Genomic DNA, 13768 nt, shown 5'->3' on the forward strand with positions numbered 1-13768 from the left:
CAGTCTATATTTTTAATCCATGCCAGAGACTTGACAGCTTAAGAGACTTGGGACAAGAGTAACTGTGTTTGAACCTTATGCCTTTCTTGCCACTAATTTCATTAACAAAGACCCAGTTCAGAATTTGTCTGTCTGTCTGTCTCTGGCAAGCTGCAGGTTGCTTGTTTGAGCCCAGGAGTGAGGGAAGGATGTGGGTGAGGGACGAGGGCCATAGATCATCATCATCATCAGAGCTTGTGATCTGCATGAAGGAGGTTGCAAGTTCAGTTGTCACCACCTGCAACTAATAAGTATATTTGGTTTCTAGCTGGGAAAGGCATCTGTCTGAGGCCATGGAATGTCAAACTAGACATGGTAGGCTAGATGGATTTGGTCTGAGGGTCTTCAGGTGAACTTGAGTGCCTGCGGTGGGAATCTGTGCCCATGTTGATGAATAATCAATCCTTTGAAACACTTTGTTGGTACTCTATGTATAAAGATGGAGAGCGCGAAGCAGTAGGCCTGGAGTACAGGTGGGGTTCTAACCAGCTGCCTGCTTGGAAAAGAGTATGACATTGAGATTGAGATTATAATGTTTGTGCTCAGAAACTTCAGTCCCCCTCTCCCTGGGATCCACCTCTACGGCGACAGATCTCTGAATTCTGTTTTTGAAGTGTAGCCTGTGCTACCCATAATTCACTTAGTTATTATTTCTGGTGCTCTGGAAGAGGCAGCAGCAGCCGCCAAGATATCCTTAATATTTATGGTTAGCAATGAACTAAACACCATCCTCATGATAAACCAAGCTGGGTGGGAGCTTTAATCTCCTTGCACTTCATTGCACCTTAATCTTCTTTGCTTGTCTCTGAATCGAGTAATACCTCCATGCCTGTTGTGTGCCAGTGGCTGACTTCATCACATTGCTCACTAAATTATAACACTGCATAAGGATTTTGTACATGCATATATCTGTATTTTCTTTTATTTCCAGTTTCAAAGTCATAGATTTTGATTAGAGATAAAACAGCAAGTAATCCTCTGTTTTTTAAACGAGCAGAATGACAGATTTATTCTGTTATGCATGCATTCCTTTTATGTAACTTGTCTAAAATTAGAGGTTAGACCCACCCACTTTGAGTTAGACCATTGAGCATTCAGTAACAATTGTTAAACAGCAACAGTATTCAGTTAAACCTCCTGCTTGTCTTTTTGCCCAGTCCTGAAACATATGCTTTCGTTTTAATTATAAAAACTGTTGAGGGATGTCCAAAGAGAATTGAAGTCTTTACTTGTTGCAAGCGAAAATGATGCCATCTTAATGCCATTTATTTCAACAGTGTTCGTATATCCCTCCCTGCAAAAGAGAAAACCAGAAGAACACTGAAAATGTAAAGCTCTGGCAGGTTTACTGGGAAGATGAAGTTGGCTCTCAGCCTTTCACGTGCTACTTTAATCAACACCTCAGGTGAGTATCTTGGCTCATTTGCTGTCAGGGTCCAGGGTTGGATCTAGACGCATCAAAGAAGCGTTTCCGTTAAATGCGTTGCAAACTTTGTATGAGAAATCGGGTGAGCGAAAACGGAACTCCACAGCACCATCTGGTCTCACAAGTGTTAGAATGCATAAACAACGCGTATAAAGCATTTTTTCTTTCCAGCAGGGCTCTGGCGAGTTTGGGGCGGAGGCAGTGGGGCGGGAGGTTGACCAAGGAGAGAGGCTGTGTGTCACACACGAGGCAGGAGCCAAGGCGAAGGGAATCAGGATCTGAGCAGTCAGAGATGGGGATCCGGGCTCAGGACCTGTCAAGAAGCAGAGGAAGAATGCATACGTGCTGTTTATGCATTCAGCTGAGGGACAGGCTGGTCAAATACCCTACAACCAGGAGGGGCTTGAAGACGGAAGCACAGCAATGACTTCTATGCAGCAGAAGTCTCAGGCTGTGTGCACAAACCCGTCAGACGAGGGTATATAAGCCTGGGGAGGGGGAGGCATGGTCCCAATGTTGCTTCAACTGCTACGCCAGGCAAGGCACAAACCTGGAAAAGTTAATGCCAGCTATGTAGACTCCAGACGTCTGTGTATCCGGTGCACCTGAGGAGCTGCTGCAAATGTGTGTGCTCCCCCCACCGCCCCAAAATTTAACTATCAGCCATTTGCTTTCTTCGGCTGGATTGCACAAGACACCTGCTGGTTTATATACATCTCAACAGTGCTCGGGTCTGACTGGAAAAGAAATTCCAGGATTCGAACTAAGATATAACTGTACAGTGGTACCTCGGGTTACAGATGCTTCAGGTTACAGACACTTCAGGTTACAGACTCTGCTAACCCGGAAATGGTACCTCGGGTTAAGAACTTTACCTCAGGCGCAACGGCAGCGGGAGGCCCCATTAGCTTCAGGTTAAGAACAGTTTTAGGTTAAGAATGGACCTCCAGAACGAATTAAGTTCTTAACCTGAGGTACCACCCGTATAGCAAATTTGACACCCTGTTTGGGCATTCAATTTACTTGTGCGTAAGGAGCAGGAGCATGTCGTTTTCACCCAGGGTGAATCTACTCGCAGGGGAAAATAACCCTGTTATTTATAACCAAAGTCCGAAATTAAATCGTTATAACAAAAGGTTTTTAAAAAAACCTACGCAAAAATGCTCTAGAAAGGTTTTGTGGTCTCTGGTGCCATGCTTGTCTCCGGTGTTGCATGTTTATAATGCATTCATTCAAATTGCTGGTTTGTTTGTTTTTTTACTAATGTAACTGAGTTCACCGTTTATAGACTTCTGTAAGTCTGAGGCCAGAGATCTGATGTGGCAGCTTCTTCTGCTCATGGAGTTCCTCCGGCGGTTTAGAAAACTTTGGAAAAATCAGGTTCTTCACAAGTCGAGAGGCAGCTCCCCTCTTCCAACCTCTCATACTCAAGGAGGGCTGTAAATGGTGTAAAATGTGATGTGCTGAAGGGGGTGGGGCTTAGCAGCAAGTCTCTGCTGCCTTTTGTGTACTCGCTTACACAAGGGTAAACTGAATGCCCAAATAGGGCCACAGTCTTGCTGATCACTAATTAATAAACATTTGAAGTTAGAATTATTATTATTATTATTATTTTGTAGTACAGGCCCTACTATTCAGCTAAAAATTTACAAGCTGGCTTCCAGTATTTTATTTTATTTTTAATTCCTACTTTATTTAAGGTGGTTATAGAACACTTAATTCCAATAGTTTCTAAGCAGCGAACATAAAAATTGTAGAAAGCGTACGCTTTTCAACTGTAAAAGCAGAAATCTTCCTTAAAATGCCTGCTGAAAAAGAAAGATCTTTGACGGGCACTTGAGGTTCAACAGGAAGGGGGACCCATCTAATCATAGCCTGGAGGGAGCTCATGGTATCCATTGCTTCTGGGGGATATGATGATGATGATGATGATGATGATAATAAATGTCATTCCAAGAAGGCTTCCTATAGTCTTTCCTGTCTAGCACAATCCAAGAACTGGCATGGATGCGCAATGTAAGTCCAGGACCTAAGGATGCATGCAGCTCCTGATTGTCACCTACAAAGCATTCCCGGGAAATGGGTTTTTTTTTAGGGATTGTTATCTAATGTGGCACCGGTTGAGTTCTGCTGGTGCAATGGGACTTCTTCTCCTCTCATGTGCCCCCTAGACATTGTTCTGGAGGGTTCCCCCAACCCCCCAAAGGTGATTTTGAGAGCATGTGAGGGGACTGGAGGCCCAGGAGAGGAAGAAGAAGCTTCCTGGTGTGCACAGAAGTCTGTTGCACCAGAGGAGATGCAGTGTTGGATACGGTCCAAACACTATCCTGAGTAAAACGGGTTCTATATATGTAGACTACAATAAAAAAAGGGAATCTTATGCATGTTGCATAAGAAGAAAAAAACCCTCCTATTTCATCTTGACCCAAAACAAACTGAGATTGTGATATTCTGCAATTGGTGCTTTAATTTGCTTGGGATTTTTTGTCCGTTGGATCTCCTCCCAGTTGGATCCCTCCTGTGGGATATAAACAGATAAATATTATAAATTCCATTTTGTGTGGGAGAAGGGCTTTTTGTCCATTTGAACAGCAGCCCATTTTCTGTAGGCTGATGTTGGATTTGATGGGCTGGCTTTGCAGACATCCGTCCCATCACTAAAAGCCAGCCTACATGCAGTTTTCCTGTCCTACACACCTTTGCAACATTACATGGTGACCTTGAGGGCTGCTCTTTGTTAATATTGGAGCTATCTTCCTCTCCTCCTATTTCTAACCTGGCATTCCCTAGTTAGGAAGCAAGTTAGGTAACCAGTCCAGTGAGGCTGAAGTGAGACAGAGGGTTAAAGTGGTCTCTTTTATATCTCATGAACAGCACCTTGAATTGGCCTGGAAACCAGTGCAGACACTGAAAAACAGCAGTAACTAGCGTGAATTGAATTGAATTTCTTTGGCAGCTGAAGCTTCCATACCTTCATCAAGCAGACCCATGCCTACTTCATTACAGTAGTCTATTGCCACAATTACATAAATGAATAGGAGCTGCATTTTGAGCATGACTTGAAAAGTTGGGAGTCAGTTTATCAGCAGTTGGTGGAAAGTTATTCTGCTTAGTAACTACAGTCATATCCATTAGGTTCAACAGCAACAGAAGCCTGTAAACCAGAACTTAATTGGGAAGGCTAAACACCCTTTGTTGTTGTTGTTGTTTCGTTGTTCAGTCGTGTCTAACTCTTCGTGACCCCATGGACCAGAGCACGCCAGGCACTCCTGTCTTCCACTGCTTCCCGCAGTTTGGTCAGACTCACGTTGGTAGCTTCAAGAACACTGTCCAACCATCTCATCCTCTGTTGTCCCCTTCTCCTTGTGCCCTCCATCTTTTCCAACATCAGGGTCTTTTCCAGGGAGTCTTCTCTTCTCATGAGGTGGCCAAAGTATTGGAGCCTCAGCTTCAGGATCCGCCCTTCCAGTGAGCACTCAGGGCTGATTTCCTTCAGAATGGATAGGTCTGATCTTCTTGCAGTCCTTCATGGATCACTGCCTTGCCGTGGCGAAGGGGCTTGAATAACTCAGAGAAGCTATGAGCTATGCCGTGCAGAGCCACCCAAGATGGACAGGTCATAGTGGAGAGTTTTGACTAAATGTGATCCACCTGGGGCAGGAACTGGCAAGCCACTCCAGTATCCCTGCCAAGAAAACTCCATGGACAAAACACCCTTGAAAACCATCATTCCTAGGTCAGAAGAACTGCTGGACACCATGATTTCTGCCTTTGTAATTTAGCTTCAGTTTCATTCTGTTTCCGTTTCAATACCCAGTACAGCACACTGCTTCTTTGGCAGTGTTTATCAGTCCACTTCCCCAAGAGGGTGGCAAAAAATGAGCATCAAGAGCCCTTTCAGATGTTGCTCATCTCTAAAGACCAGGAGCAGAGAGAGGAACAATGCTGAAAGAGAATGCCAACAATAAGCAGCACCTGTTAGGTTGTGCTGACTCACTGCACCAGCCTTAATTACTTTCACCATCAGCAAAGCTGTAATTGATTGCATGGCACTCCTGGTTTGTTTTCTCTCAAAATGTTTGTATTTTATTTTAATGAACTTAAATTTTATTGGCAAACACGTTGGCAAAGCTCGGGCGTTTTAGCATTTTGCCTCCAGCCATGTTTCCCTTTAGTGATCATGCTGGAGCTTGTAAAAAGAAGGGAGAAGGAAGTTCATCACTAAAAATGCATTAGCAGCAGTCCAGTGGACACCCCTACAAAGCCATTCAGTGTAACTGATGTCCTTTCTTGCTAGAGACAGAAATGGGGTTTGGAAGGTTTGACTTGTAGGCAGGGCCAGGCTAGGCATGCAGTTTAACAGATGGAAAACAACATTGCAAAGATTGATGGGGGAAAGCCTAGTTTATCGTTGTGTTTTATTTGTTGAGAGCTGAGGACTCTCAGCCTGGGGGCCAAATTATTATTATTATTATTATTATTATTATTATTATTATTATTATTATTATTATTAATACCCCACCCATCTGGCTGGGTTTCCCCAGCCACTCTGGGTGGCTTCCAACAAAAGATAAAAAATACATCAAAACATCAGTCATTAAAAACTTCCCTAAACAGGGCTGCCTTCAGATGTCTTCTAAACATCAGATAGTTGTTTATTTCTTTGTCATCTGATGGGAGGGCGTTCCACAGGGCGGGCGCCACTTCCGAGAAGGCACTCTGCCTGATTCCCTGTAACCTCACTTCTCGCAGTGAGGGAACTGCCAGAAGGCCCTTGGAGCTGGACCTCAGTGTCGAGGTTGAATGATGGGGGTGGAGATGCTCTTTCAGGTATACTCGGCTGAGGCTGTTTAGGGCTTTAAAGGTCAGCACCAACACTTTGAATTGTGCTTGGAAATGTACTGGGAGCCAATGTAGGTATTTCAAGACCGGTGTTATGTGATCTTGGTGGCCGCTCCTAGTCACCAGTCTAGCTGCCACATTTTCTCCTGAGGGCCATCTGCCACTGGTGGGTGGGGCCAGAGGCAAAAGTGGGCAGAGCAATGAATGTTAATTTCACCTCTGTACAGACATCTATTCCTCTCCATCATTCTTCCAGCCAAGCCAGAGTCATGGGCAGAGTTAAAGGATGCATTCCAGCTAGGCAAAAACACCCAAGGAGGGCATGAAGGAGGGCTAGAGGTGGGGTGTGAAAAATCCTGATGGCTGGAGGCCTGGAGGGTTACATTCACCCCCAGTCCCGAGGCTCCCCACCCCTGAGTTAGACTTTATAATGTAGAGTACAGATAGAGAATTTGTAGTCCTCCAAATTTTGCTGAACACCAGCACCCATCATCTGTGACCATTGGGCAGGGCTGATGGACTCCAGCAACGCCTGTCAGGGTGTCACAGGCTCACACACACCCCGCCTTGATGTGGGGTTTACAAAGCCATTTAACTTGTCCCTGGTAACCTGGCTACTAGCATTTTTTTTTACCTTTTTATGGGGGGGGATTCCCAAAAATTCACGAATAAGGAAATCTGTTTACAAAGTGCTGTGAGGCAGATATTTAAACCAGTAATGTTACATCACTGTTTTAAATTTTACACATAACGTCCTGCACATGCGAAACCCATGTTAGATGTCCCAGCTTGTGCTCTCAGCTTTACCATCATTGATAATGTCAGATTGCACAGCAAAATACAATTTTTGGACCACTGTCAAAAGCCATAGGTGATGATGCCTCCTGGAGCAGTAGGACAACTGTGTGGGCTAGCTTAAGACCACAAGACATAATGTGCTGGATCAAACCCAAGACCTGCCCAGGCCACATCCACACCATACATTTAAAGCACTGTGACACTACTTTATGCAATCATGGCTTCTCCTAAAGAATTAGTTTAGTTTATTAAGGGTGCTGAGGGTTGCTAGGAGATCCCTATTCCTGGGGCTTTTTTTCAGCCGGAACTCACCGGATCTCAGTTCCGGCAACACCTCTTAGGTGGGCGCCATTGCCATCTTAGAGAACAAGGAAGGTGTTCATTGTGAGTTCCGGCACCTTTTTCTCTAGAAAAATAGCACTGCCTATTCCCCTCACAGAACTACAGTTCAGAGTGGCTTAATAGTCATGAACTCTGAAGCCTTGTAGTTCTGTGAGGAGAACAGGGACTTCTCAGGCCCCTTAATAAACTAAAGGTAAAGGGACCCCTGACCATTAGGTCCAGTCGTCACCGACTCTGGGGTTGCGGCGCTCATCTTGCTTTATTGGCCAAGGGAGCCGGCGTACAGCTGAACCAGAGCAGCACACGGAAACGCTGTTTACCTTCCCGCCGGAGCGGTACCTATGTATTTACTTGCACTTTGATGTGCTTTTGAACTGCTAGGTTGGCAGGAGCAGGGACCGAGCAACAGGAGCTCACCCCGTAGCAGGGATTCGAACCGCCGACCTTCTGATCAGCAAGTCCTAGGCTCTGTGGTTTAACCGACAGCGCCAGAGAAGCTGTGAATATTCAAAGCTGGTATCATAGCACTTTAAAAGTATGTTGTGAATACGGCCGCAGTACAGCCACCTGTTCCTAACCATTGTGGACCAGATACCTATGGGAAGCCTATAAGCAAGACACAAAGAAAGAGTGAACTCCTCAGCAATGGGTGTTAGAGGCAAACAGCTTCTGAGGCTGAAGGTAGTTCAAACACAGACATCATGCCTAGTAGCCATTAGTAGACTTAACCACCACAAATTCATCTAACCCTCTTTAAATGCCACCTGAATTGTTGACCATAGCTACATCTTGGAGCAAATTTCATCGTCTTAACCATGTGCTGTGTGAATAAGTACTTCACTTTGTCCTGAATCTTCCAAGTCAGCTTTCTTAGATGACCCCAGCTTCTATTTTTACCAGAGATGGAGGAGTCTCTCCACGCCACACATGGCTCTGTATACCTCTCTGATCCCACACTCACCTTTTTCCCTAAACCCAAACAGCCCAATTTGCTGTAACTTTGCTGTAATTGGCTGGGAACTAGTGTGGGTCTCACTGTACTCCCTACTAAGCATCTCAGTTGAAGAGTGAGATTATGTTTGCTCAAGGAAAGTTGTTTGCCAGGTGTTGACTCTGCCTATCTCCCTCCCACCCCCCTGCAAGCAATTAGCATGGCAGTTTGGGGGCTGTGCATATATCCTCACCTATTGTGCTGAAATAAGTTTATTGTTTATTTTCCATTGTGACTTGGCAGCTGTACCCTTTATCCTGTGCCAGGAGAAAGTGCTATACACAAATATTTGATTAGGGTTCAGTAAATGAAAGCATGTAATAGACCGATGACTATCTGAGGATCACTAGTTTGCACCCTGGGGGTCATCCATCTTGGAATAATTACTTGCTGGCGGAGGACTTACTGTTACGAGACTGTTCTGCTTTAGAGCATCTGTTAGGCTTTGCTTTGTCCTCGTAGTTTGATCTCTCTTCTTTGGAGTGGCAACCAAATCCAGATTGAAACCAGGACCCCATGCTGAAAAGATCATGCTGTGCAAGACAATCTGTCTTTGAATGCATTTCATTTATGTAACAGAATTAAGGAAGCGAGTGGAGTCTTACAGGGGTGGGGCAGGCTAAAAGAAGAGGGCCAGTGAGCTGCAATCAACAGGGATCTGCAAAGCTGCATGAGGATGTTGATGACTGGGAAAGGCACTCTGGCCCAGAATTCTAGGAGTGCAAGACTGCCCATGAGGTTCCTCTCAGAGAAGTTTCCCCGTTCACAGGAAACAGACCCATTGCCTGAATGGTCCAGGTGTTGATGGAACTGTTGCTTTCAGGGAAGTGAATGGATAAACCTTTACAGGTGTGGGTGCTTCACCTGCGCATCAGAGCACCCACACTCCAAAGAAATTATGTGCTAATGTTGTTGATGTTTAGTCGTTTAGTCACGTCCGACTCTTCGTGAGCCCATGGACCAGAGCACGCCAGGCACTCCTGTCTTTCCCTGCCTCCCGCAGTTTGGTCAAACTCATGCTGGTAGCTTCGAGAACACTATCTTACATTCCATGTTCCTATGCAATATTTTTCTTTACAGCATTGGACTTTCCTTTCGCTTCCAGGCATATCCGCAACTGAGCGACCTTTCGGCTTTGACCCAGCTGCTTCATCAGCTCTGAATCTACTTGTACTTGTCCTCCATTCTTCCTCAGTAGCATGTTGGACGCCTGCCGACCTGAGGGGCTCATCTACCCGCGTCGTAACTTTTATATGCATGTTGTCTTTGTCCATGGAGTTTTCTTGGCAGGGATACGGGAGTGGCTTGCCGGTTCCTGCTCCAGGTGGATCACGTTTGGTCAAAACTCTCCACTATGACCTGTCCATCTTGGGTGCCCTGCTCGGCATAGTTCATAGCTTCTCTGAGTTATTCAAGCCCCTTCGCCATGGCAAGGCAGTGATCCATGAAGGGGGTGTGCTAATGTAGATATCTGCAAATGTAGTATATGTCATATAAACCGATTGGTGATGCCGTCTAAATATTACCCCATGGGAGCTCCAACTCACCTGCTTAATTTCATTTATGGGAAAGAGACAAAATACACAGTGTTTTTGGGGGATTGGCTTTGCCCCTCGAAGGCTAGTGGGCTTAGTCTGCTGGAAGCTTGCAAAACGTTCTGTCTGGAAGCGCCCTAGGTGTTCACAGGAACACAAGTCAGATTCCGTTGTTGTGTTCTTTTCCAAGGCACTTTTTTACAACCTAGGGATACAAATCAATAAGGTGTCCTACCCTAGGGAAACCCATTAACCATCACTATTGGCTGGGCATGAGGAGCTGGCCTCACTGTGGGTTTGTGTTGCCACCTTTGGTTCACTCTGCAAGCTGGTTGCTAGTCTTTTTTCAATCCCCAAATTGTTTGAGGTGGATGCTTAGACACATAAATCAACTCAGATGGCATAATCCAAGATTTTAGATATAATTGTTGTCCATTTATCCTGTATCTCACAACTTTTTTCCACTTGCATAGTTAACTATTATTGGCTTAATTTAAAGGAGAGATGTTTGAATATATTTTTGAAAATTAAAATATTTCTGTATATCCCAACACCTATGCACTTATTGAAAATGTCACGCAGTCTGAAGTTGTGCAATGTTTCTCTGAGTCATTTTCAAATGTGGAAAACTCTAGAATTTCTATTTCCAGTTAATATTTGCCATGCACCATGGTAGTAATTTGTAGAACTTATTGTGGTTCCTCTTCTTTTTATTGTTTGACTTTTATTTACAGGGTGGAATCCCACTAATCGGATGGTCCTGCAGGTTGAAGCAGTGGAGATAATTTTTACCAGTTTCCACTGCAGGCCTCACCCCTTTAAAAACCTACTCTGGATGTCTTGGTTTTTCTGCCCTGCTTTCCTCGCTTCCTTCCCCCAGTAATTCTGCCTTTCCTGTTGCAGACCGGACGACGTACTGTTACGACGCACACACGACGAGTCGGTTCTTTTGCACTGCTTCCTTTGGCCGGTGGTGACGTTCCTGGTTGGGGTCCTCATTGTGGTCCTCACCATATGTGCAAAGAGCTTGGCTGTCAAAGCAGAAGCGATAAAGAAAAGGAAGCACTCCTAAGTGGTTCACTTTCCTTGGACGAAAGCGGAGGGGATTTTGTAGGAGGGGAGTCAGCAGTGCCAAATGCAATTGACTGGCACTCCCGTGGCGCTTCCCAGCGATGCCCGTTCCCAGTGTATTGCCAGCTGTTGGTCTTGCTGATGCCTGAAGATTACTCTTAGGTTGACCACGCTGTGAATTGTTAGCTAGCTGCTTCTGCCACTAAAGAAAGCAAAATGTGTCTATTCCAAAAAAAAATATGACCCTAAGCTGCACCAAACTGGCTGTACTGCATTTTATGAAATCTGAACGATGGCTCTTCACTCCAGGTCTTTTGATGGACTGATGGACAGTTTCTTGGGGGGAGGATCCCCCAAAGTGTGGTTGACTTCATCTTAGCAAAATGATCTTTCTTACCATTATTATTTAGTATTGAATATTTATTATTTCCTTTCTCATAGACTGTATTTCTGAAATATTAAAAAGTGGTTGGTTTTTATTAGTCTGTGTTTTTATTTTGTGAATGGGTTTACCTTCCAAGTCAAAGACAAAAAAAAAGTGTCACAATGACCTAATTGTCCTTAATGGTGCCATTTTGGAATTAGAATTTTGAACACATGTATGTGCCAAAATTATCTGCTGACTGACAACACAATTTCAGGGATAATCTCATCCTACTCGCCCTTCTCATATGCTGCTCTGTACATTGGAGACTCTGCTTATTGCTTCTGTGGGCAGCTCCCCTCTCCCAAGGAGATTGAGTTCATGGCATAAGCTGTCTTGTAGATAAAAACCTATCAACCCAGTGGCGTTCACTACTTCTTCTTCTTCTTCTTCTTCTTCTTCTTCTTCTTCTTCTTCTTCTTCTTCTTCTTCTTCTTCTTTTTTTTGTTGCAACAGGAATAGCACTTTTCTGTAGACCAAAGTCAAATACAATGAATTCATTATGAGCACACTTTGCTGAAACTAATTTACCGGTAGTTCCTGTCTGATTATTGTGGCATTTTTAAGCTCTAGAGACAATAAATCCAGGAGGTGTTCTCCAAGTCCAGATCCCATTGAGATCAGTGGAAGCTAAGCATATTATTAAGCACCTAAATCCTTTTGCTCGATCAATTGCTTACCCGCCCTGCTCCCATATTCAAGTTGGCACCCTTGCATGCATTTAAAGTTCGGAGCTCTTGAAAGGTAGAATAAGGCTTATATAAGGGGTGAACAGATTTCAGTCTTGTGGAATCTACTTTGTTTTTCCACTAGAACCTTGAGATTCACCAAAGGAGCTAGGTATAAAAACCATGCCCTTAGATTGAAAGGCTTCTGAACCCAGCCATTTGGTTTCAGTTTCAGAGCTGAACCGAGCGCACTGTCTTCCTGCACAAATATCAGTTGGCTATTCTGCCCTCCACCCCCAAAGAAGATTAGTTTTTGCCATTTCAGTAGTATGATTTATTTTCTTTTATTTATAGTTTCTATATATTGCCTTTCAGGCAAGCCTCATAAAGCAGTTTGCATAAGATTACTGCAACAATAGGCATTGTGGGATGGGATGGGGGGGAGAGTTATAACAGCATAGAAAATACAATTATAATTGTGTACATAATCCCATTTACTCTGCGTCCAGTAGGCTCCCAACATTGAAGCGGGATACACACAATGTTAGCTACAATCCATGTTGTTCCTTAGGAAATACTTCTTTGATCTGAGAAAAAGAAAGACCTAGCTGCATTTCAAGCAGTAATGTGTACACAGCTTGCTTCTCTCTTGGCAAGATGATTCTGTAGAAGCCCCCATGGTGACAGCTGGAGGGCAGAAGGACCACCGCTGGCAGCTGGAGTGAAGAGCCAGAACTGGGACTCAAAATCCTCACCAATCTATTTTTGAGTCACTTAGAGATCAATCAGTAGATCCCAAGCTACCTTCTTCCCATTATGGTAACACCAAACATTGGAACAGGAGGGTGTGTGTCAACTGACAACATCCTGAATTATGTTATGACTCAAGCTGTGAACTTACCTGTTTTCATCTTCTCAACTGTGACAGCTAGACACTTGCCATTTCACATTGGTTCTGTTAATTTCCAGCTCTAAGGCCCGATGAGGAGTCTTGTGTTTGCACATAGCTGTGTAATGGGCTGAAATGGAGACCCGATACTGGAGGTTGAGAAATCTGTGCAATTCAGTGAAATCCTCCATATTATTCTTGGAGTGGGTAGTATATTTATTTCATAAAATCTATGCGCTACTTGATGGTAAAACAAAAATGCCTCAAAGTGGTTTACAAAGAGAATAAAACAATAAAATTATCAGTAAAAACAGCTAATTAAAACATTTCAAACCCTCAATAAGATCAGCAATAAACTACAAGCAGATTGAAACATACATCAACATTATACATTTCTGGTTAGGATTGTCTAAATGCTTTTAACCAAAAGAGTACAGTGAAGGCGTCTGCCTGATCTCAGGAGGCAGGGTGTATATGTGTCTGCATGTCTCAATGCAGTATGCAATTAAAACAAAACACTCCTTTCTCCCACCTGGAACCGAGAAAATATACTACGCACAGGGAGTGTCTCACTGGAGTGTGTGGAAGTGCAACATGTCATCGATAAAAGGTGCAATTTTTATTTAACATACCTAACCAAAACCAGCATCCCTTGGAAACCACTGTGTGAAGCTGTATCGATCAGCCAAGTACATCTTTTTTTAGCCCGCTACACTAAGTCGCTCTTGAGCCCTCTGCTCCAT

General features: G+C 44.1%; 1 protein-coding gene and 1 long non-coding RNA gene across 2 annotated transcripts in view; one reads left to right on the top strand and one right to left on the bottom strand.

The window, feature by feature from the left end:
• The window catches only part of KCNMB4 (potassium calcium-activated channel subfamily M regulatory beta subunit 4), a 30123-nt gene extending 18600 nt beyond the window's left edge, over positions 1–11523 (top strand). Inside the window, exons 2-3 of the mRNA XM_081928116.1 lie at positions 1317–1444; positions 10877–11523. Coding sequence (XP_081784242.1) covers positions 1317–1444; positions 10877–11045 — 297 coding nt within the window. The 3' untranslated portion in view covers positions 11046–11523. The remainder of the gene's footprint in view (positions 1–1316; positions 1445–10876) is intronic.
• Positions 11524–12612: 1089 nt separating this feature from the next.
• LOC309378937 lies at positions 12613–13768 on the bottom strand. Its single transcript, XR_014172301.1, has 3 exons — positions 13658–13768; positions 13038–13190; positions 12613–12723 (listed from the first exon to the last, which is right to left on the bottom strand). It is a non-coding gene; the product is annotated as an uncharacterized lncRNA (long non-coding RNA).

This window comes from Podarcis melisellensis, assembly GCF_964234715.1.
Source record: "Podarcis melisellensis genome assembly, chromosome: 10".
NCBI classification, from domain to species: domain Eukaryota; kingdom Metazoa; phylum Chordata; class Lepidosauria; order Squamata; family Lacertidae; genus Podarcis; species Podarcis melisellensis.